Consider the following 22,984-nt stretch of genomic DNA (forward strand, 5'->3'; position numbering starts at 1 on the left):
ATGGCCAAGGAAGAGTCCCAAGGACCAAATAAAAAGACCTGGAGGGCCAGATTTTGCCCTGGGTCCGAGGTTGCCCATCCCTGCTGCAACCTGATACATACATGGAAGCAAGCCCCAAGGAATGTAATGGGGCTTTCTTTTGAATAAACATGCAAAAGACTGGGCAGCTAGCGTACTGAAGGTGCTTCACTATATTGCCTTGTTGCAATCCTTACAATGGTAATCACAATGATTATCCTCAGGGCTGGGAGGAAGCTGAGAGGTGGCTTGCCTAAGGCCACTCTTGGAGGGCCAAACTGCATGGTAAGTTAAATGCACAATCATATTTAACGTGTCTTGGCTTGCTGGTTGGTTGTTAAACAGCAGATGGAGGTGAGTGTGTGTGAGAGAGAGAGAGAGAAAGAGAGAGAGAGAGGCGGATCATGCAGGGTTGAAGAGAGCTTTACCTCCCCATCCCCGTGCTCCCAAGTAAAAGTGTACCCCCTAAATTTGCTATTGCCACTAATAGTTCATTGCAGAGTTGCAGTTCCAACTCTTAGCTACGTACCCTTGGAAACACAATGTAGGATTAGATGGACCTTGCTCTGAAATATATATATTAAAAAAACACGATATCTGAATGCAGTCCCTACTGCATTTCATCTCAAGTTCTTTCATCTTCTTTCCAGGCTCAACAACTTTGGCACGTTAATCCCTTTTGAATTTAAAACGGAGCCATCTTACTCAAATCCCAACTATCTGGGTGAGTCTTGGTTTCAAGAGAGATCTTTAAGGCTCACATAGGTGGAACTGCCATTAGGAGATGGGGAGCATACAGGTATGAATATGATGCAAAGCAGAAAACCAAAAAGGAATGACCTCTGCGTAGAATAGGGTTGCCAGGCCGAGCCTCCAAGAGGTCTTCTGTATCTTTAAAAGTTGTGGAGGCGGGAGGGAGAATTCCACCTTGTGGTTTTTCCCAGTACAGAGTTGCAAGAACACCTGCACTTGGGTGACCTTCTCTTCTCCTAAAGATACAGGATCAGTCTCAGGCCATGGACCTGGCAACCCTAGATGGGACCAGTGAGAAACTTTCTGTTCAGGCATCCTTACTTCCCGCAAAAGATAAGCGTTTCTCCACCTCTGTTCTTAGACTGTGCAACATTTAAAGCTGCCTTTGGCAACTTGGTGCCCTCCTGATATTTTTTATGTATTTGAAAAGCTTTATAAATTACTCACATTATAAAACATCAGAGCAGTCTACAAAAAGCCAATTATAAGGGTAAAATTTACATCAGAAATAACACTAAGGGCACAATCCTACTGGTATTTGTGCCGGCTGGGGGGATACAGGATGTGGCAGATCTCTGCCTGAGCTGACTGGGTCAGGCTCAGCCAAGCTACACCAGCATACGTCTCTCATCTTGGCTCTGTGAGGGCACTGCCAGCCCAACCCAACTCAACTAGCGCTCAGCTGAGGCTGGCATAAATTAAGCCAGCGTAAATCCCCCAAAAGGGGTGTTCCAGGGATGTGACAGGAGTGGGACTTGTAACATATCCTACTTCCATTCAGCTTTGGCATGAGACCTCCAGTTTTGGCATTAGTTAAGCTGGGGAAAAGGTTTGCTGGCTCAGCTGGAATTCTCCCTTCCCAAGGACTCCTGAACAGAGTTGGGATCTGGTGTCCTTTAAAATGGCTTAAATTAACCTATAGGATTGTGCCCTTAAATTATGCTGGCTTCTTCAATGTAGGATTGCTCCCTCAGCAGTTCTGGCAAGCCTACCCTGACATATAATTTGGTTACATGTATCTGTTTGAAATTTTTCATTCACTGTATCTTTGTTTTTAATTTTTAATTCAATTTATTTTATTTATTAAAGTATTCATAAGCCATGCTTTCATGAAAGTCCATCAAGGCGGCTTAATTACGATGGTTTGTATGTATATTGCTTTTAACTGGTTTGTGGATTTTAGCTGTGTGCTTTACTGACAATTTTATTTGTAGACCACATGGAGAGCTCTTTGATCAAGTGTATAAATTTTGTACATAAATAAATAAAATACAGTTTAAATAACCATACAGCACCAGAAGATGCTGTGCTGGCTGGGGCTGATGGGAGTTGTAGTTCAAAACATCTGGAGGACACTAGGTTGGCAAAGGCTGATTTAATTATGTATTCTTTCCTTTCCTTCCTTCCCTAGCAAATGTGCTGTCGATGGAGACCACCTTTCTCACCAGCGGCCTTCTCTTTGCTGTGCTGTTGAAATGCTGGGTCTGGGATTATGCCATTACGGTCACCTTGGCCCATGTGCTGTTGACTTTTGCAGGTGAGTTCAAGCTATCAAGTGCCAAATGGGAGGGACCCTTAAATATATTTGGATGTTGTGTATCAATAATCAGGGGTATAGTCATCTAGGGTCTCAGGGGGTCTTAGATGTCTTACCTTTCGGGGAACCAGGTCCCTATGTTTTCGGCATCCTACGAGCCAAACATAGGTGTGTCAGCCACTGAGAACAGTCTTCTAACTTGCTTCCTTGTCCTTATCTGCTCGTTGGAGCCAATCAGAATGGAAGGAGGTGGGTCACCACTGAGAATACTCTAGCAGCGGGTAGATAAATGTAAAGACACTGAATTCAGTAATTCAAGCAATATCTCTGACAGTGAGAAAGGACAGTGAAATGGTGACAGTGATAGAGAAGCAGAAAGCAGTATTCAAACCTGGCCATATTCAAACCTGACCAGATTATTTTATAATCATGGAAGGTTGTATAAACTTAGAAGGGGGCATGGCTGTGATTATTATGAATGGATCCTGCACTTCTGAATTTGCCACTACACTACTGTGTGTCATGGTTTCTTTTTGAGGTTCTTAGTTGTTTTGCTTAGTATATTGTTTTAAATAAATCTATTTATTTATTTATGTTACTTACAATGTGGTGTTATTATGATGATTAGTAGTACTGTTTGGTACTGAATGCAGAATTTGTATTGTGTTGATTCCTATTTAGTGGGATTTGTAAAGTACTTAGAGCAGGTGTGGGGAACCTTTGGCCCTCCAGATATTGTTGAACTACAACTCTCATTGGCCTTGGCAAATATGACCAATGGTCAGGGATGATGGAAGTTGTTGTTCATCAGTATCTGGAAGGCCAAAGGTTCCCAACACCTGGCTTAGAGATTTTGGCTGAAATATGAAGTGGTATGTAAATTAACTACAGCTGGTATAGCACAGTTCGGAGGAGAGCCTGGCTGGGAGTCAAGAGTCTGTGAGTTCAAATCCCCGCTCATGTCTCCTGGGTGTCAAAGGCCAGCTAAAGATCACCCCCACAGTGAGTGGCTCAGGGGTTACATGCCCTGCCACCTGTGCAGCCATGGGCAAGCTGCATAGTGCCAAGGAACCCAGTTGCCCCCCAGCTGGCAGTTGTGGATAAGGAAGGGGCTGGCAATGGTAAACCCCCTCTGAATACTGCTTACCATAAAAACCCTATTCATAGGGTAGCCATAAGTCAGGATCGACTCGAAGGCAGTCCATGTAAATTAACTAAATAAAATAAAAATATGAAGCTGGGCACTGTCTGCTCCACTGTACTGGTCCATGAAAACCACTGCCAAGTGCAAAGGTTGTTTCTTTTTCCAACCTTGGTCTGGAGGGGCCCACTAGATAAACCTTGGAGAAATATCCAACACTATTTCCCTTTGATCATATAACATAGCAAAACAAAAAAGGCTGTGGGATTTTCTCTTTGAGAACCTAAGCCAGGGACAGGGAACCTTGTGACCTTCCAACTCCCTCCAATCTAGCCAGCATGGCTAGTGGTCAGGGAAATGGTGGGAGTTGAAGTCCATCTGGAGGGGCCACAGGTTTTCCACTGCTAAGCATTCAACATAGGAGACACAGCCAACTCTTCCACTTCTTCCCATAGCCACTCTACCAACCCTTTCGAAGAAGAAAAGCTAATGATCCTACAAAATCAAATTTGGAAACAGCTATAAAGCAAATATTAACATTACCAAGGAACAGAGAGTTATTTTTAAATGGCTTGCATCCGCCTCGTCTCCCATCCCCTTGCCTTTGCCTCCTCTGTTGTTCTGTCCCATTAATCCCTGTGCCATGTGGGACCAACTTTCCTTCTCTCTCATCATGGCAGCAATGATAACAGGGAAGAGCCTTTCATTTCTCTTGCACTACAACTGCAGCAAGACTGTCACTGCCATCTGCAGTCTGCTGGTGCTAATGGACTGGAAAGAGAGTCCCATCACTTCTGTGTCACCAAGAGAGGTACAGCGTGTCCCCCGCCCCCAGCATTAGTCAGGTTGCTGGAGGGTGTTTATGGAAAAAACTAATTGCTTATTCATAAACAAAGCAATTTTGCTAAAGGGGAGACAGACACATGCACTTTAGCAGAAAAGATGGTGTTGCTTCCGAGCCAGAGTTATCTTGCGCTTTCCTATTAGAGCCACTGCTTCAGCCTCCAACATGGGGCATGATTTGTGTGTGCTGGCTCGGGGATGATAAACTGCTGCTGCTTCTTTTGCAAAGCAAGCTGCAGTCTCTCTCTGTCTCTCCTCTCTCTTTAAATGGTGACTCGGGGAGAGGCAAACTTCTGTGCTCCAAGATTGAGATGGATGGGTGAAAGGAGGAAGATAGTCAAATTAAGAGATGATTGATGAGCAAAGCAAGGAACGGGGAAGAGTTGCACAAAGAGATGAATGGACTTGCAAACAGATAGATGAGACAGGATTATTGGATTTGCCATGCCGGAACTGTGCAGTACCCACCTGCTTTAGTGGCCCAGTAAGTGTGCATTGAAAGGAGCTCAACCGCTGTGTTCGAGTATGCTAAACTGGAAGGCAAGAAGAGAATCTGGACCCCAATAAACTAGGACTGGGGAACCTCAGGCCCAGGGGCCAAACTCTGGGCCTTGGGACTCTCCCCAGGCTGCCCATCCACTTGAGCCATACCCATTACCAGCCCTGTTTTGCACCCTCAAGTGTTTTTACCTGGCTGGAATGTGGCCTTGAATTCGGATTGTGCTTCTTGCCTGTCTGGAGGGAAGACAGAGAGCAGTGTGCAAATGTGAGCAGAAGCTAGTGGAGTAAGAGGCGAAAGGGGGCAGAGCAACAAATGTAAATGTTACGCTTGTACATCTGTTGCTTTGCCCACTTTCGTCTCTTACTCCGCTCACCACCAGCATGTGGTACCTGGAAGGTGATGCAGCTCAATGGTTTCCCCATTGTTGCAATAAGCAGCGGTGGCTGCTGCCAACTGGGTCTGGTGGGGCAGAAGGCAGGGAGCCCAAGTGAAGCCAGAGCCAATGAGAGGCAGAGCCAACTAATTCTAGTTTTGCCCCCCCGTCCTCCCCCCTGCTGAGTTCTACAAGGGCAACAATGAGGCTAGGGAGGAGGAAGGCATCAGGCAATGCCACCCCCTGGACTGGTGGTAACTGGTTAGTAGGAAGGCAGGCAAGCAGGCAGGTAGAGACTGGCAGAGGTTTATTTATTTATAAAAATATTTGTATACCGCTATTGTAAACTGGTTTTAAAAAAAATTTTAAATTGTGTTTTTAAATTGTTTTTTGTGTTTTAAAATTTGTATATTTGTTTTTATAGTTTTTAATTGCTGTAAACCACCCAGAGAGCTTCGGCTATGGGGCGGTATATAAATGTAATAAAATAAATAAATAAATAAATATTTTGTGAAGAAAACATCAAAGCTGTTTGCAACGTTTAAACAACCACCACCATAGAATAAAAACACATTAAAATACAATAAAAGCAAAGGTCAATTGTTGAGAAAAAAACATGTTCTTGATTGCCTGCATAAGTCTGGCAAAACAGAAAGGTTTTCAGCAGGCACTTAAGAGTTAAAACAGAAGGCACCTGCTGAAACTCTGTTGGCAGAGCATTCCAGAAAACTGGGCCGATGACCCTGAAGGCTTGATTTCGTGTGGATGTTAAATGAGCCTCCAGGCGGTCCCTGAGACACAAGGACAAGGGCTTTCTTGACTGAAAGAACTGGATATTTAACCTGGAGAAGAGAAGACTGAGGGAAGATATGATAGCACTCTTCAAGTACATGAAAGGTTGCCACACAGAGGAGGGCCGGGATCTCTTCTCAATCATCCCAGAGTGCAGGACACAGAATAATGGGCTCAAGTTGCACGAAGACAGAGTTCGACTGAACATCAGGAAAAACTTCGTGTTAGAGCCATACGACAATGGAACCAATTACCTAGAGAGGTAGTGGGCTCTCCGACACTGGGGGCATTCAAGAGGCAGCTGGACAGCCATCTGCCGGGAAGGCTTTGATTTGGATTGTTGCATTGAGGAGGGGGTTGGACTTGATGGCCTTACGGACCCCTTCCAACTCTACTATTCTATGATTCTATGACACTGAATCTGGCTCGGTAGCAGATGGGCAGCCACTGCAGATGTTTTAAAAGTAGTGTCACATGTCTGCGATGTGCTCCCATCAGCATTCTAGCCACCACATTTTGCACCAGCTGGAGCTTCTGAACCAGGGCCAAGGGCAGCCCCACATAGAGCACATTGCAGTTATCCAGCCTCGTTGGTAGAACAGTGCTACATGTGCCCTAATGGACCAGCCTCTATTGCTTCCTTTTGTTATGGGTTCCCTACCCATGAGTGGGGTTTTCGGTGTGGGTTGCCTTAAGGAAATCCTGGCCAGCAGCTCAGCCTTGACCAAATAGTTTTGATAGCCCATAATATTCAGGTGGCATGTCTCCATGGAGGAAATAAGATGGCCCAAGAAGGTCAGGTAGTGATTGAAGGACATGATACTTCCCTGTATTGAATTGATAAAGCTGTCTTTGATTATTTTATACTTTCAGTATTGTATTTTAGATTTGGGCTATAATTTTGATGTGTTTTTAAATTTACCTAGCCAGCCTGTGCACTATATGAGGAACAGCAAGATATAAGAAACAATGATAATAATAATAATTCCTCCCTCCTGGGGAGAGAGGGCAAGTTAGATCTGTGCGTGAAAAGAAATGAGAGCCAAAACTGCAGTGTTCACTCAATGTGTGTATTTTTAAATAAGCATACTATTAGGAAATTCCAACAAGCCTCCAGCACTTTCCTTCCAAAGGGAGGAAAGCTGCATCCCTGGAAGTTCTGGCTTCATGGAGGAGTGGGCAGAGGGGCATAAGGTGTTGTTTTGCAGGATGACCTGCTCACTGGAGCCAGAATCCTTTGCTCCAGATATGGAAGTCTTTGATCCTGTCTTGCTCAGAGGCCAGCACTTATCCAAGTCACCAAGCTCCTGGATGAGGTCGGCTATAATTAGGGATTGGATTTTAATGTAGCAAATTTCTGAGGTTACTTTTGGAAACTGACCTTTATTAAAAAAAAAAAATCCACCTCTAAAACATTGATAAGAATCACAATTTACAAATATAAATGCAATCTTTCCTGCCGTATTAGTTATCCCTTGCAGTATAATCATGTTGGTACTCTTTCTCCATCGTTTCAGCTGACTTTTCTGATCTGCTTTTTACAGTGATTAAAGAATTTTCCCCAGTCTGGCAGTGGTGGCTGGCACTTGGTAAGATTTTTAGAAGTAAACTCTACTTCGAAAAGGGTGGCATAATGACTGCAGTACTCCAAGTCAACACAACATGCATTTCTTCGGTTGGGAGTTCATAGTACTGTGCTCCTGGTACGGTTACTGAGGGCTGAGCCAAGCTGGCCCACCTTCACTATGCTCCCACTCATTTTGTTGATTTTGCAGGAAAGGGTCTGAAATCATGTTTCCTGTCTTCACTCTGCTTTGGCTTCATGCCGCTACCATATAGCTAATTCTCATTGGCTAGCTATGTGATTATGTCTGAAGCTAAATCACAGTGAAGGTAATACTCCCCATTCCTATTCTGCCTTCCTTTGGGTAAGAAAAGATGGTGGCCAGAAGTAGTGGATTTTCTATCAACAGGTGGCAAGGGAAGTTATATATGAGCAGAGAAGGGACTTTCAGAAAACTGTTCCCATCACCAACCCTTCTCTTTCAAGCTGAAAAGGTTAGAGAACATTTTGCTCAGACTTCAGTAATATTTACTGATCAGTCACCACTGCAATAGTCAAGAATCATAAGCTGTCCAGCTGCCCAAGAGTAGGTGCCCCACCCAATAAAATGTAGACATGGTGCTTCTCAGCTCTGGTTGTTAGATAGCTCCTCTCCACTAGAAGTGGGCTACTTTCCCTGTGGCCATTGGTGGGCTTTGAAAGTGCAGAAACTGGTGCAGCAGCACTAATATTGTTGTTGCCCTACTGCAGGGGTAGACAATGTGATGCCTTTTGGACAACAACTCCCACCAGTCCCATGCAGCATGGCTAATGATTAGGGATGAAAGCTGTAGTCCAAAACATTTGGAGGGTACCTTGTTGTCTACTACTACTCATTGCTTCAGTTGTCATTGCTGTGGGGGAACAGCCAACAGCCACATACTGTTCAGGTGCTCAAGAGGAGTGCTCCAGGCCAAAGGACAAAAGTGTATTTGTGAGAGAATTATTTGCCTGTGGTCGCTTAAAGAGCAGCAGCTGGAGCACAGTGCCTCTTTCAGCCACCACTGCCTTTAAAAAAAATCTTACGTGTTGTGTGCTATTATAAGCCACCCTGGAAACCTGTTATCAGTCAGAAAGGGGGGATATAAATAATCTTAAATAAAATATTAGCAGAGGATTACAGTAAATTAAGACAATATTTCATATACTGATTTATCTTCCCTCTGCAGCCAGTAGCCTCGTCATGATTTGCAGCAGAGAACTTGTGACTTACCTCGCTTGCTCGGACGTTGACAGCCTTTAAGTGTAATGGAGCCTCACATCTGCACACAATGCAAGACAAGCAGGTCTCCAAATGTTGACAGCACTACCCTGCCATGGGAAAGGGACCATGGGTTGTATTCAACTACTACTCCGAAGAAATACATTGAAATTAATGCACATCAGGCCCATTAATTCCAATGGGTCTACTTTGAGTAGAAGCAGCATTGGATACAACCCCATAGCCTAGCGCAGCCTTTCCCAGCTAGTGGGCCACCAGATGTTGTTGGACCACAATTCCCATCTTTCCTGACCATTGGCAATGCTGGCTGAGGCTGATGGGAGTTGTGGTCCAACAACATCTGGTGGCCCACTAGTTGGGAAAGGCTGGCCTAGTGGTAGAGCACATGTTTTGCATGCAAAAGGTCTCAGGTTTAATTATGGGCATCTGTAGTTAAAACAGAGATGGGGAACCTGTGACCCTCCAGCTGTTATTGAACTCCATCAGCCCCAGCCTGCATGTCCAATAGCCAGGGTTGATGGGAGTTGCAGCCCACTAACTGGAGGGTCACAGCTTTTCCATTTCAGAGTTAAATGGATCTCTGGTAGATGTTTATGTGAAAGGCCACCACTAAAGACCCTGGAGAACTGCTTCCTGTTGAAATAATTATACTGGCCTACATAGACCAATAGTCTGACCTGGTATATGGCAGTTCCTTCCTACGTTTGTTTTCAAAGAGACAGGCTGACAAAGGTGGAGCAGGCAGAAATTAGGTCTGAAGCATATAGCCGATAGTTGATTAAATATTTCAAATAACAAGGTGTCTTTGATTAATCAGGCAGATGGTAATTTTGCAGTAGCTAAAGACAAGGCACTCATTAAGAACTCACTGTATAGTTAAGTGACAGTACAATGATATAAATGTTTATTCAGAAGTAAGACTTTGTGTTTAATGGGGCTTACTCTCAGGTATGTGGGTACAGGATGGCAGCCTAGGCTTTGATTTAGGGTTGGCATTGGGGAAAACAGGTTTCTTGTGCCTTTAACAGCTGTATCGCCACTCTCATTTTGTGTTACACCATGCCCCCCATGTTGTTATGCCACACTGACATGGCAGCTGTTTTTTTACTGTCACCCACAGTACTCTCTCTAAATTCAAAGTGTGCCTACCAGTCCAAAAGAATTAGCAATCCCTGAGAGCATGGGGTATGCCAATATTGCAGAGTAAACCAGTGCTGTTGTATCCATTTTTCTGGGGGGTGGGTTATAGTACTACATGCCAGCTCTGAAGTGGAGTCCAGTGTTGTTTATCCTAGTTTTTGTTCCTTGGAGGGAAACACAGTGAGAGATGGGCTGTAAGCTTTATTGTAGCAGTAGTGCCATTAATTAAGGGCTGGAGGGAAAAAAAGAAATCATATGGATCATAGAATAGTAGAGTTGGAAGGGGCCTACAAGGCCATCGAGTCCATGCTAGGTGTATCTGTAGAAGTAAGCAGCAGGTCTGTCAAGAAACAATGGAGGGGTTGACCTAGAATATAAATTTTTCAGAGGCCAGGTCTACCTAGGCCTTGCTTCTGCTCAGTCACCAGATTGAAGAGAAATTGTTCTCTGATGTTAGATATGTACTATATATACAGTATTTGAATTATTTGTTCTGCCTCCCCCCAAATTCTGTGGACTCCCCTGAGAGAGAAGGGCCTTTCCTTCTGAAGTTAAAGAGTAGGCAGGTGATGCCTAAAGTATTCTGGACTTAAGGCATTTAGGACTTTAAACACTTTGAATCAAGTAATACTTTTAAGATTAAAGAAATCTTCAGCTGATTTTGCTAGGGCTGTCACCAATTTCTCTCTGGGCTTGAAATCTTTACATTGTTCTCTCCAATCTCTGTGGGACTGATCTGTCACTTCATCGCAATTAGCCCATGCACTGATACCTTTCATCAAAGACCAGCATAGCAGTTTGCATTTTATACTTCCATGTGTGCATATGTGCGCACACCCACACTGTCCTACACAGCCAAAGTCTAATGTCTGAAAGCACCATATAATCTATTAAAGTAATACCATGAAATATCCCAGAGGCTGACACAGCAACACTACCTGACTGAACAGCTTCAAGGATGCCATATCCTGTTACTAAGCTCCAGCAAAAATCTCATCACTGATCAGAGCTAGAGAACTTTATTGGAAATGAAAATCACTGGCATTTCAACGGCCATTACACGGTTCTGCAAGAACAGGTTTGCAATCAAATACTATTTGCCTTTATTTCAGTTACAACCATCTTGCTATAAATAACCAATTCAAAAACCATCTTTTCTATGCATTATATATACAGATTAGGAACAGGACAACTCTTCAGGACCACAGGCTACATCTGCCATGTCAAGGCTCAGACAATGTAGCCCTGAAACTCAACTGCAAACTGGCTACTCCAGGGGAACAGCCTTAGTGGACGAGACACAACCCCTTATGTTGCCTGCCTCTAACAGACCAATAATTGAACTAGGAGGCACAAGATACTATTAAGAGGTCTAGTAGTTAAGCCTCACCTTCCCTGAAGTCCTGACCAGATCAGCCTTCCTACATAACATTTTATGGCACTCATTTCTTGGCACTCTATGGCACAATCTCTTACGTGTCTAAATTTGAATGATGGGTGCATGTTACAACTTCTTAAAATAGATGTGTGTTTGATGAAGACACAGGAATGGCTTAGATGTAACAATATTTTGGAGGTGGTAATGTAAAGTTGGCTGCATCCTTGCAACACTTGTAGATACAAGAGTGACCAGGCAGAGCAGGAAGTGGAGAACAAAAGAAAAAAGAAGGTTCTGTAGGAAGCTGCCATAGATTTTGCTGTTAATGGCTCAAAAGCTATTTTCTGTCTAAAGTGGGGAAAATACCTTCTAGTTACATAGTAGTGATTCGGTCTAGAAAATGCAATCTATCCACATAATCAGGTTTCTGTATATACTGTAGATTAACTGTGCTTAACTGCAGCCAGCAAAAGTATGCTATAGGAAGAAAGAAAGTGACCCATCGCCAGGCAACTAGTGAGACATGTGCACACCAAACACAGTTCTACAACCATCTTGCGTCTGATCACAAGCTTTGGCAGTAAGTACTCTGAATGCAAACACACAGCAGCTTGCGTGCACCTACTTCACTGAAAACCTGAATCAGGGTACAGAACTGCTGAGAGCAGGATTGCCTAGCTTATTCTGCACCCATCTTTTGCTTGTGTTTCTTGGTTGTATCGAAACAAGAGCATTAATCTTCCATCACATTATGGCTGGACAGTGATAAAGTCTTGGCTATTTCCTTCCCACAATTCTGCCTCTCCCGAGTTATAGACATGGAACCATGAAAAAGTTCAATTCTCTAGTCCTGGAAGCACTCAGGCCAGCTGGTCCTGAACTCCTATCTGAACCACCTGTATACAATTTCCCATTGGACTGGTTTCACATGAGGAGGATCTGTTTAGTTGATACATAGGGTTTCATAGAGGCTTCCAAAGCAGCTTGGTAGTCTACCAATGGGACCTCTTGACAGGCTGGAGCTGTGAGTTGACCCTTACGAATGAGACTGCACAGATCTGCAATCATTCCTCTCAGTTCCTTCTTGTCTGTATATGGGAAACAAAAGCGGAGAGTACATAGTAAGTATTCTCAGAAACAAACAAGTTTAGATTAAAAAGGTCCTAGCATGAGAATGAAAATTCAATGATGCTAACAATTCTACTGCTACTAATAAACAGATTTCAGTTGTATAGAAGTGGACAAGTCAACAGTGAAACAAGCAACATGCAAACATTCAGTGCAGAGGTATTATTTATTAGTCACATTTTTCACTCAAGTGCCTCAAAGCAACCTACATGGTAAAACAAAACAAAGACATTAAAATCAGATAAAAACAGCAACAAAAATACTCACCTGACAATATATTTAGTCCTATATACCCCACTTAAAAGATGAGCACAACAAAGGCCACTGACGTATCTAACTTACCCTCCCAATTAAAAACCACAACTCTGGGTTAATGAAAATATTTCTGCCTGGCACCTAAAATAGACAGCGATGGTGGCAGGCATGCTTCCCTGGGGACAGCATTCCCCAAATGGGGAGCCACCACTTTAAAAGGTCCTTTCTTGTGTTGCCACCCTCCCTTGGCGAGGGCACACGTAGAAGAGGGAATTCCAACCCAATTTGGGATGCCTCTTTTTTGCACTGGGTAGGGCAAGGGTGGTTGGCTTGTTTTAAACTAGAACTTGGTGTTCACTGAGTCAGGTGCATAGTAGTGGCTTGTGAGGTGCCACTGGTGGCTAAAGGGGCAGAGCCAATCTCCATAAGATGCCAAATGGTGGCTCATAGGCAGAGCGAATTATCTACAACTTTTTTTTTTTTTTAAACAAAAAAAAACTTGTGGACAAGGATAATGCATTATAAGCATTGATTGCAATAATTCATTGGATACTGTATTATATTCAATTCATATTGAGAGCCAGTTTTATAGCCATTGAAAAAGACACTGTGTGTCGAAACGCGTCTGGCTGGACCATCTTGAAATGGCTAGACCTTCTTGAAAATATCCTTACAGCATAAGAATTTGATTAATTATTTCTGTTCCACACAAGAAGACAATATTCATATTTATATATTGTTCTTGTTATATACTTTTGTAAAAAGTTTTTTCATGATTTCAGCAATATTCTGTTATATTGATATATTTTTGCTTTATTTTATTCTATAATAAATACTTTCAGAATTCTCCCCATCACTTGCTATCCAATTCTTTCGACTGGCGATGCTAGGGATTGAACCGGACTAACCCTCACCTTCTGCAATGCAAAGCACATGCCCTGCTGCCAAGCTAAGGAACCATACCTCAACCAAGCTCTTTTCTCCCTAACTCAGTTTCACCACTGCACAGTATTTTCACTTACTCTGGGCATAGTCTCTTTTCCACTGGGTCATCCAAAAGCCGCGAAGTTTCACATCCTTAAAGATCAGTGCACTCTGTAGAAATAAGCAGTGGAATTAACAATTTGTGAAAGTCTTGCAGTACGTTTTCTTTTGGAACATATTTCAGATCAGAACATGGACTGACAGTAGAATGGTTCTGCCCTAGAGATGCTAAGAATGTGGTGCTCTGCAGAGGAAAAAGATAGCTCATTGCAAGAACCTTGGACAAACACAATAGGAGGAAGCTATTGCTCCCAGTCAAAAGGAAAAATGCACAAGAAAAAATGAAGTAGAATGCAGAAATCTCATGGCTACTCACCACAGGGACTGTCACGGGCTGCTTTGACATCCCCCCATAGGTAACCATGGTCCCTTTGTGCCTATAGGAAGAGTCAGCAATGAGATTAGAAGGTTAAATGACCAGGTGTTCCCATTTCCAGACAGCAAGCATATTGTCTTAGTTCAGACCTCTGGTCCACTCTCTTGGGCCAACTTTCTTCATTTCCTTTTTAGCTAATGTCACCAGGCTTAATTTGTAATAGTTCACCCAATAGTTCACTGCAAACAGTATTGCACAAACACTAGGATGCTGCTTTTTGTGAGAGTTCATAGTGTCTAAATTTAGAGCAAGCAAAATCCTGGCAAGCTGGGCTAGGGCAGAAAAGTGCATAGGGCTCCTTTTAAGAACATACGAGCCACTGGTTTAGGCCAATGGCCCATCTAATACAGCATCCTGTTCTCACAATGGTCAACCAAATACCTGTGGGAAGCCCACAAGCAGAACGAGTGCAACTGCACCCTCCACCTGCGAATTCCAGCAACTGAGATTCAGAAGCCAACCTGACTATTGTTTAAAGTCTGTCTGAGATAATTCTGTCCCTTTTCAGAAAGAAAGCCTGCAGGTTTGTGGCCCTGGTCAATGATCTGCCTTTAAGCAGTAGGGTGGCTTTCAGCAACATGTCTGCAGAACCTGGCAGGCCTTCAAGGTATTATCTAGTGGTTAAACTAAATTGTGGAATGCAAGCTGACTTTGATCTATAAAGCTCTGAACTTGTGAGGTCCTAATTAGGATACCAATCCCCTTCCTGTGTTCAATCATGAAAGCTAGGTTTGCTCAAGAGTAAAGTGAATACCATCCATGTTCTGTGTTTGAATGGCTACAGGGCACAGGAGTGTTTTGCGGCTACACCAAAGCTAAGGAACTCAATTTTTTGGAGACTGAAGCTCAAACATGTTCAGGAAGCAGCACAGGAGAGCCTTCAGCCTTGACTTGCATTTGGCAGTCTGTCAGCTGAGCAAGTAAGGTATTCTGACTTTTTGTATCTTTTAATTTTTCTCTTAAATTATACCCAAACTGAACCTCTGTGATAGTGATCAACATAACTACAATCAGGACTGCTAGGAGCTGGAATCTTGTATCCCTGGGAAGATATTCTTTTTACACTTAAAGTATTCCGTTCATCCACAATCTTGTTTCTTCAAGAACAGAAATATGAGGGCATATACACAGAACAGAATTTTGTGAATCTGCACGGCTAAACAGAGGATTCCAGCAGCAAGCAACACCGTTTAAATATTTATTCCAGAGCAGTTCGCAATACAAGTTAAAATTTAAAAAGATGAAATATACAAACAAACATTTAAAAACAGTAAGCCAAGGCAATTTAGCAAACAATTAACATTCAAACCACCAACAAATAGTGGAACTTACTGCAGGTGACGCAGCAACTCAGTTGCACTTTTCCCTCCTACGCCATTCAGAGCTAATACGGGCCTAGGAATTTTCTGGAGAACAAGAGATTGTGCAGAAAATAAGCTCTTTCTTGCACTGCCTCCCCCAAGTGTTTGCTGCTACTTGAGCTCCAAGATTTCTACCTCTCAGGACTTGAATTCTTGCAGTGTGGAAAGAGATGAACACCCTTTTCCTAACCCATTTTGTGTCATTCAATACAACTACAATCAAGGCTGCTAGGAGCTGGAATATTGCATCCCTGGGATGTTAAGGAAGTAGGGTCACAATTGAATGCATGAGATTCAAGGAGGCAAACACAGGTGGGGCAATGGAAGCGATTCTTTGTATAGTAAGCTATATGTCAGCCATGCAAAAATCAGGGGTTCCAACCAGGCATGTGCACTTCAAGGAGGGTGCAAGAGGAAGGCCAGTGAGAGAGATGGCCTGGGTACACTCTGAAGGACTGGGTAGAGGTCTGGAGGGTGGCATTCAGTCTCCAGGCCAGAGATTCCCCACCCCTGGTTCAACAGAGAGCTTCTTTGAAAAAGCAAAGAGGTTAAAACAAAGAGTGGCTGGGTAGCCAGCCAGATGAATGACTAAGAAATCGAATAAATAAAAATAAATTAAAGCAAGGTCTTCATATCAACACAGCTCTTGTATGCACTGCTATAAAACTATCAGGGCCACGAGTCAGATTAAATCCAGAAGTTAACTGATGTAAAATCTTAATCCATGTTTCTGAGAGGAATCCAGCAACCACTCAAAAGATGTTCTTATCTTCTGCCATATTTGCATCTTTCTTTGAGGTATCTGCCATGGCTGAGCAACAGCCACTTAGCTAGATGATCCGATTCACTGTGGCAACCCACATTTCCTTTGCCATCTCCATCTCCCAGAAATTGGATTCTCACCTATACCTTAAACAAGTCTTTTCCTTCTGGTTTTCTCAGCATCTCCTCTGTGATGACGTGGTCTGCTCCAAGGGACTTCAATCTATCTACAAGCTCCTGGAGGTTGGGTCTGGGAAGGAAGGACAAATGAAAAAGGGGTCCACAGTTAAAGTTAACATTTGCTGTTTGCCATGCCACATTGCACTGTAGTAAGGGAGGACATTTCATTGGTCTCAGAGATTATTGCACTCACTCTCACATGAACCCAACGATATAAGGAAGAGCCTCTCCTACCCTTCTGCAGTCAGTCACTGAAGCAGTTTCCTCAGAATAAGTAGCTTGGGGAACCATTTGCCAATTGCTCAGAGACTTTAGCCTTTCCTCCCCTGGGTTCCATCGTGCCTACTGGTGTTACCTATGTGGGGTCCTGTTTTCCATCTACTATCTAAACTAAGCATTTCTGGGGACATGTGGAACCATGAACCTATAAAACAGTTACTTGTTTTGTAAGTACAGAATTAGATAGATTTGTCAGATAGATTTGTTGTTTTGTTTCGTGACTGAACTCTCTGTATTTTACCTGGCCCCTTTGGGTGTGGGATTTAGAGAACCATTTTGCTGCTGTCTTTGTGCACTTACATTAGATTTAATAAAGCTACTTCGTATTTACCAGTGTGTGTTCATTTCAGGAGGAGTGTGGCTCTGAGTCTGGTACCTTGGCGATTTATCCACGGACTACCGTATATTTGGTTATTTGTCTACAGCTCCAGGACAAGGAGAGTAACTGTGGCTCTTGTCTTTGGAATCCTTGGCAGGTCTACTTCTGGCACTTTGGGCTTCCCCTTGGCCCAGGGTGGTTGACCAGTTTAAGGGGTGGTGGCAGTCTACCTACCTTGCAGGGTTGTTGTTAGTTACTCAGCCCTGGTAAAGGAGGCATGGCATGTGCCTGGCCAAAATCAATTGCTTTGGGTTTGGGAATTGAGTCCTGGGATGAACCGGGCCAAGTTTATGACAGGTTCATGACAGCACTTATTAGCAAGGATTAACAACTAACCTTATACATCTACAGGAGCTTAACTTTGTACACAGAGGTTGCCAGATGAACTAAAGTAGTCATAGTCAATGACTTTGGTAAGATCAGCGGTACTCTAAAGAGGTGAAACAGATGTAGAAAATGATGCATGGTATGGAGAAAGCGGCTAAAGGGAAGTTTTTCTCCCTCAGAATACTTAAATCCAATGAAGTTGAATGGTGGGAGATTCAGGATAGAGAAGAGGAAACAATGAACACAGTTCACTGAGAAACTACGGAATTTGCTACCACAAGATATAGTGATGGTGGCTAATTTGGACAGCTTTAAAGGGGGATTTGACAAATTCATAAGGCTACCAATGGCTGCTAGTCATGATGGCTAAATATTACTCAACTATCAGAGGCAATATGCCCCTGAATACGAGTTGCTGGGAATCATAAGAGGGCAGCATGCTACTGCAGTCATGCCCAGATTATGGGCTTTGCATAGGCATCTGGCTGGTGACTGTGAGAATACAACACAGGACTAGATGGGCCTTTGGTCTGACCCAACAGGGCTCCTCTTAAGTTATTTGTTTACTGGGGGGAGGAAGGGAGCCTTTGACCCTTTCCTCATGCTGCATTAACTTCACTGAAGAAAAAAGATACCTAAATTGTGTCTGTCTTTTGCCCCCAGTGGGGCTAACAGCAACCAGGATAGTAGATGGGGATTTCAATGGGGAAAAACAGCAGAGGTTAAAAGGGTTGTCTTGCCCCCTCCCAATTGTTATTATTTGCATCAGCATTTATATCCCACCTTTTCACCAAGAAGTTCACAGTGGCATATATGATCCCTCTCCATTTTATCCTCACAGACACCCTGTGAGCTAGGCTAAGACTCAGTGATTGGCTCAAGGTTAACTAATGAGCTTCGTCGCTTCATCTGAATCTTGGTCTCCTAGATCCTAGTCCAACCAACCACTATGCCACTTCAATTTTAAAAAAAACCTGAACATAAACAGCCCCCTGTGGCAATTTAAGTGTGTGTTTTTTTAGGTCAGGAATAATTTTTTAGGTCAGGAATTTGATCATGGGTCTCTTACATTGCACTTAGATTTGCCCTAGCAGCTGCAAACATTTGTAGAACAAACCAGCGTCTTCAATGCAGCTGAACAATCATCAAAAGGTTAGAAAGCCATGTATGTATGAGCGCCAATGTGATGCAGAGGCACAAGCTCTGGGTTTGAACACAAGATAATCTAGTTCAAATTCCCATTCAGCCACTGGATAACTATGGACAAGTCATTCTCTTTCTCAACCAGCCCTACCATACAGGGTTGTTGTGAGAACAGGAAGAGAGAAGAATACAAAGCACGAACTTCACTTACTACATTGTTAGTGTAAATTCAATTTCACTGCAAATAAATTCACTGTATGTACCTGCTGAAAAGTTATTTTTTTTTAAAAAAAAGTGTAGCCATTTAAACTACATTAGGATCATGTTGCAGGTCTATAATGCATTTACCTGCTAAAATGTAACTTTGGGAATTGCCTCCAGGAGAATCTCCTCTCCTGCCAAATCAAGCACAGCAGTAACTAAGGAAGCTGGTTGAGCCAAAGCAGAAGACAAAGGTTTTGAGATGAGATCAGAAAGCAGTTTCATTGTACACTCACCTATCTCTGACCACATTTATTGTTTTGATACCCTTGGCAGCTGCGATCTGGATAACAGCCTGACCCACTCCACTATTGGCTGCATTCTGGATGACTGAATCTCCTAAAGATAAACCGATGCATCTCTGGTTAAATTTTCCCTTTTCTCCACCTTTGGTGGAAGTTGCTACCTTTCACTACTGTCTGTTACAGAAATGTAAGAGGAACCCTGCTGAATCAGATTAAAGGTCTATCTAATCTACTATTCTGTTCTCGCAGTGGCCAACTAGATGTCTATGGAAAGCCCACAAAGCAGGATGTTAACTGCAACAGATTCTGAGCAGTCACAATCCATATTGTTCCCAATACTAATCCATCACCATCCTTCAGTCCTAATTTAAAAGGTGAGCCCTAGAAATGAGAAGATAGTAAAATGCCTGACAATTTAACTAAGGTTTTAAATGCTAATGCTTGTTATTTCTATTCCTATCCACTGATGGATTATAACAAGACCTGTTGGATTATAACAAAGGTCCACAGAGTTTTCCCCAGTGGCCAGCCAGATGCCCCTGGGTAGTCCACAAGGTTATAACTTTTGGTTTTGACGTCTGTGCTAAATTACTACCAGCTGAAAATAAATGAAACGTAACAGACACAGGAAGTGGGGAAGATAATGAAATGTGAACAAGGAAAAAGTCCGCAAGTGGCCATGCAGAGGTGCTTGGGGCATGGCAGCATGACAAGAACCATACAATCCCAGTCGCAATAATCCCATTATGCCATTGAAAGTAGTAGCTCTCTTTTGCTGGTCTATGTGTATGTATGTGTACACAAACACACATGGAAGACAGCAAGAATGCTGCGAGTGATTAAGGGAGTGTATAGGGGAGACAGAATGAATAGGCCAAATAATGTATGGGCGAAACCAGCATATATGAAGCACCTGAATTTTCTAGCTACAAGTGTACGGCAGTGCCCACTACTAAAGCTTAAAATCTGGCTCTGTCACAAGAGGTGATAAATTACTCTGCAGGTCAATCAAGTGTTGTTGTTAGGACCAGCAAGTCTCTGCAACTTGAACCAGAACCCAGAATAAAAAAACCCAACTGTCAATTCCCTTTGCCACTGAATACATCTGCTGTAGCTATATGGGCACCTAGATAATGAAATTAGGACAATTTATGATTTTATTCTATTTTATTTAAAACATTTATATACTGTTCAATCATTTGCATTTCTAAGTGATGAACATAAAAACATGCCATACATAAAATGAAACAATAAAATAATCATAAAACCAAACGCTACCTTAAAATAACTGCAGGAACTCATGCACCTGAAGTTCAGCAAGGAGGGGCCCTGTCTAATCTCAGCTGGAAAGAAGTTTCACAGGTTTGGGCCCACTACACTGAAAGCATGGCTTCCAGTTGTTATGAGCTGTGCATCTGACAGCAAACTCTTTTGCAAAGGATGCACTGCTAGTAAAATTGGCCATGATGTACAAACACTAAAGAGCATATCATCAATATTTACCTGGCTTCAAGGCCTCAAAGTCTGACAGCATCCGATAAGCTGTGCAGGGGTTGACACCCAATGTGGCAGCACAAGTCAGTGGGATATCAGGAGGCATTTTCAGCAAGGTTTCTTCGCCAAATATTGCCTCTGTTCGCCACGTTCCTATTGGAGAGACAAAAAAAAGGTCCAATTCAGACTATGAGAGCAGCTAGAAATAGGCAGGTTAAGTTAGAAGGTTCCAGCTCAAGAAATAGTTCAAACGTTACACATCAAATGGCTCGGAAAATAAAATTCCTAAAAGCCAGTGGTTTCAAAACTTTTGACATGCCTAAAAATAGTGAAAGAAAGAGGTTGAGTTTCTGCCTGCGTGCTAGGTCCCAAACATTTTATTTAGAAGAACATCAGGGGGTATTCTTTTAGGCCAAAGGAGGTTGGCATCATGAGACAACTGATTGGACCTCCTGCTTTTTGTAGTTGTTCAAGAGGTAAACATACTATGGGGACTCATGAAGCAGAACAGGGCAACAAAACCCTAGAAGCTTCTCTTTGTCCCTAGGGGAGGGAGGAGATACAAGCACTTATGCTTAAGGTCACATAATACATCCATGGCTAAGCGAGTTTCTGAAATCAAACACGCTATCCACTGAATACATGGACATAAATTCTCAGGTGATTGATGAGAGCAGGTTGGCACTACCATATATTCAGCTGAGATTTTCAAACTGAAATCTTTATGGATGAGTTGCTGGCAAAAGTGTAGAATAAGAAGGCTGTTTATTAATCTGGTGAATGAACTTCTGTCCCTTAATGAATGTTTCTTTTTCCTTCTTACCTTATCTAGTTGCGGAGCCAAGGTTTTTTTTTTATGGCCAATTTTTTAAAAAAAGTTATTCAAGCTCACCGAGCCCTGCATCAGCTGGGATCACCAAGTCCCCAGGCTTCAGAGAAGCCACATGGCTCCCAGTTTCAACCACTTGTCCAACTCCTTCATTCCCACCGACTGCAGGCAAGTCAGTAAGAATAGCATAAGTCCCTGCAAGACGAAGAGAGGACTATGTGATAAAGCATCCAAGCAGTTATTGGGAATAAGCTAATGTTCAGACTTCCTTTATTTTTCTTTTGATGTTCAGAAACAAGATCCCAGCATGCAACATGCACATGGGGATGTTATAGACCACCTTTCAGTCAAAACAGTTTCTAAGATTGTTTATAATAAACACAAACCAAAAGACAATTTACAATTTAAATAAATGAAAAATGATAAGATAAATTTGTTGCAGCAGCAAGTGGAACTCTCTCTACGTTACATCCTTCTCTCAGGTCTCTAGTTCAGGAACGAGAAACCTCTGTCCCTTCAGAAATTGTTGGGATTCAAATTCCCATCAGCCCCAGCCAGAATGGCCAATGATGGGAGTTGTAGTCCAACAACATCTGCAGGGCTACAGGTTTCCCACTCCTGCTCTAGACATTTTGGCTGCTGCCTTATCTTCTTCATATCCCCCATGTGTACCTAATGCAACATACAGGAGAACTTTGCCTTGCACCAGAAGCCCAAGGACTAGTTATTCCACAGTCCTTTTATAGTGCTGCTGCTGCTGGTGCACTCCCAAACCGAGAGTGGCAGCTGGAGCAGCTGAAAGGCAACTGGTGCCTCCTAGAATATCCTACTCTGTCAGCCAGTCAGGCTCAGTCTGGGAAGGGGGCATGTTGGGAGAGAGCCTAAAAGGTTGGAGAGCACAACTCTCCCTGCTACTTCTTACCTTAAGTAGCCTGGCAGCCTCCAAATTTACATGGGTGGCATCATTTATGAAGAACGCGTATGAATATTTGCATACTTCATGGAGCTTTGCTGCTTATATGTATTTAGCAGTCAAAACATGCAAAGTATTTAGACTTGCAACATTCATAACTTGCATGACACACAGGCATTTTCCATGCAGCAATCAGTTTCAAAATAATTTCTGAAGTAGCCCTAAGAAAACATTGTTTCTAGAGATGCACAATAGCCCAACCTGACTTGAACTGGTGAGGGTGCAAGAAGGAAAGCCAGCCCTATACACACTGTGTGCAATCTCATGAGGGCATATTATTGCATTCAGACCATCTATTTTGCCTTATTGCCATTTGACAGCATTATATGAAGGAATGATATGGGGAGCAAGAATGAAACAGTCTGCATGGAAGCCAAGGTTACCTTGAATCATGTTGATGTCTGATGGATTGATAGGGGCTGCAATCATTTTCACGTAGACTTCAGAATCACCCAGCTCTGCCAGATCTATGTCCTTTAGGCTGGAAGGAAAGCAGACAAAATGCAATGTTATGCTTGAGGCTCTCTCTCATCCATGTGATTCTTAAGCATTTAAGCGGAGTTTAATCTATCTTTTGAGGATTCATCCATCTGGTCCAACCTCTCATATAAAAGAGAAAACACATCTGGACTCATTTAACTGCCAT

The 22,984-nt window shown here is 42.9% G+C and overlaps 2 protein-coding genes across 4 annotated transcripts in view; one reads left to right on the forward strand and one right to left on the reverse strand.

Moving 5' to 3' along the window:
• LOC133370817 (putative transmembrane protein 244) overlaps positions 1 to 14,669 on the forward strand; it is a 23,889-nt gene extending 9,220 nt beyond the window's left edge. Inside the window, exons 2-5 of the mRNA XM_061597683.1 lie at positions 669 to 742; positions 2,183 to 2,308; positions 7,504 to 7,548; positions 8,732 to 14,669. Coding sequence (XP_061453667.1) covers positions 669 to 742; positions 2,183 to 2,308; positions 7,504 to 7,548; positions 8,732 to 8,805 — 319 coding nt within the window. The 3' untranslated portion in view covers positions 8,806 to 14,669. The remainder of the gene's footprint in view (positions 1 to 668; positions 743 to 2,182; positions 2,309 to 7,503; positions 7,549 to 8,731) is intronic.
• The window catches only part of MECR (mitochondrial trans-2-enoyl-CoA reductase), a 23,680-nt gene continuing 11,608 nt past the window's right edge, over positions 10,913 to 22,984 (reverse strand). For 2 of the 3 annotated variants that reach the window (XM_061597679.1, XM_061597681.1), the window contains exons 2-10: positions 22,722 to 22,819; positions 21,429 to 21,560; positions 20,546 to 20,689; positions 19,034 to 19,136; positions 16,376 to 16,478; positions 15,438 to 15,511; positions 14,046 to 14,106; positions 13,708 to 13,780; positions 10,914 to 12,390 (exon numbers count right to left, since the gene is read on the reverse strand). In XM_061597679.1, the coding sequence (XP_061453663.1) occupies positions 12,227 to 12,390; positions 13,708 to 13,780; positions 14,046 to 14,106; positions 15,438 to 15,511; positions 16,376 to 16,478; positions 19,034 to 19,136; positions 20,546 to 20,689; positions 21,429 to 21,560; positions 22,722 to 22,819 (952 nt within the window). In that variant the 3' untranslated portion in view covers positions 10,914 to 12,226. Of the gene's footprint in view, positions 12,391 to 13,707; positions 13,781 to 14,045; positions 14,107 to 15,437; positions 15,512 to 16,375; positions 16,479 to 19,033; positions 19,137 to 20,545; positions 20,690 to 21,428; positions 21,561 to 22,721; positions 22,820 to 22,984 lie in introns of all 3 variants that reach the window. The other variant, XM_061597682.1, reaches the window with a different exon arrangement.

The sequence above is a fragment of the Rhineura floridana genome, chromosome 15 (assembly GCF_030035675.1).
Source record: "Rhineura floridana isolate rRhiFlo1 chromosome 15, rRhiFlo1.hap2, whole genome shotgun sequence".
Lineage (NCBI taxonomy): Eukaryota > Metazoa > Chordata > Lepidosauria > Squamata > Rhineuridae > Rhineura > Rhineura floridana.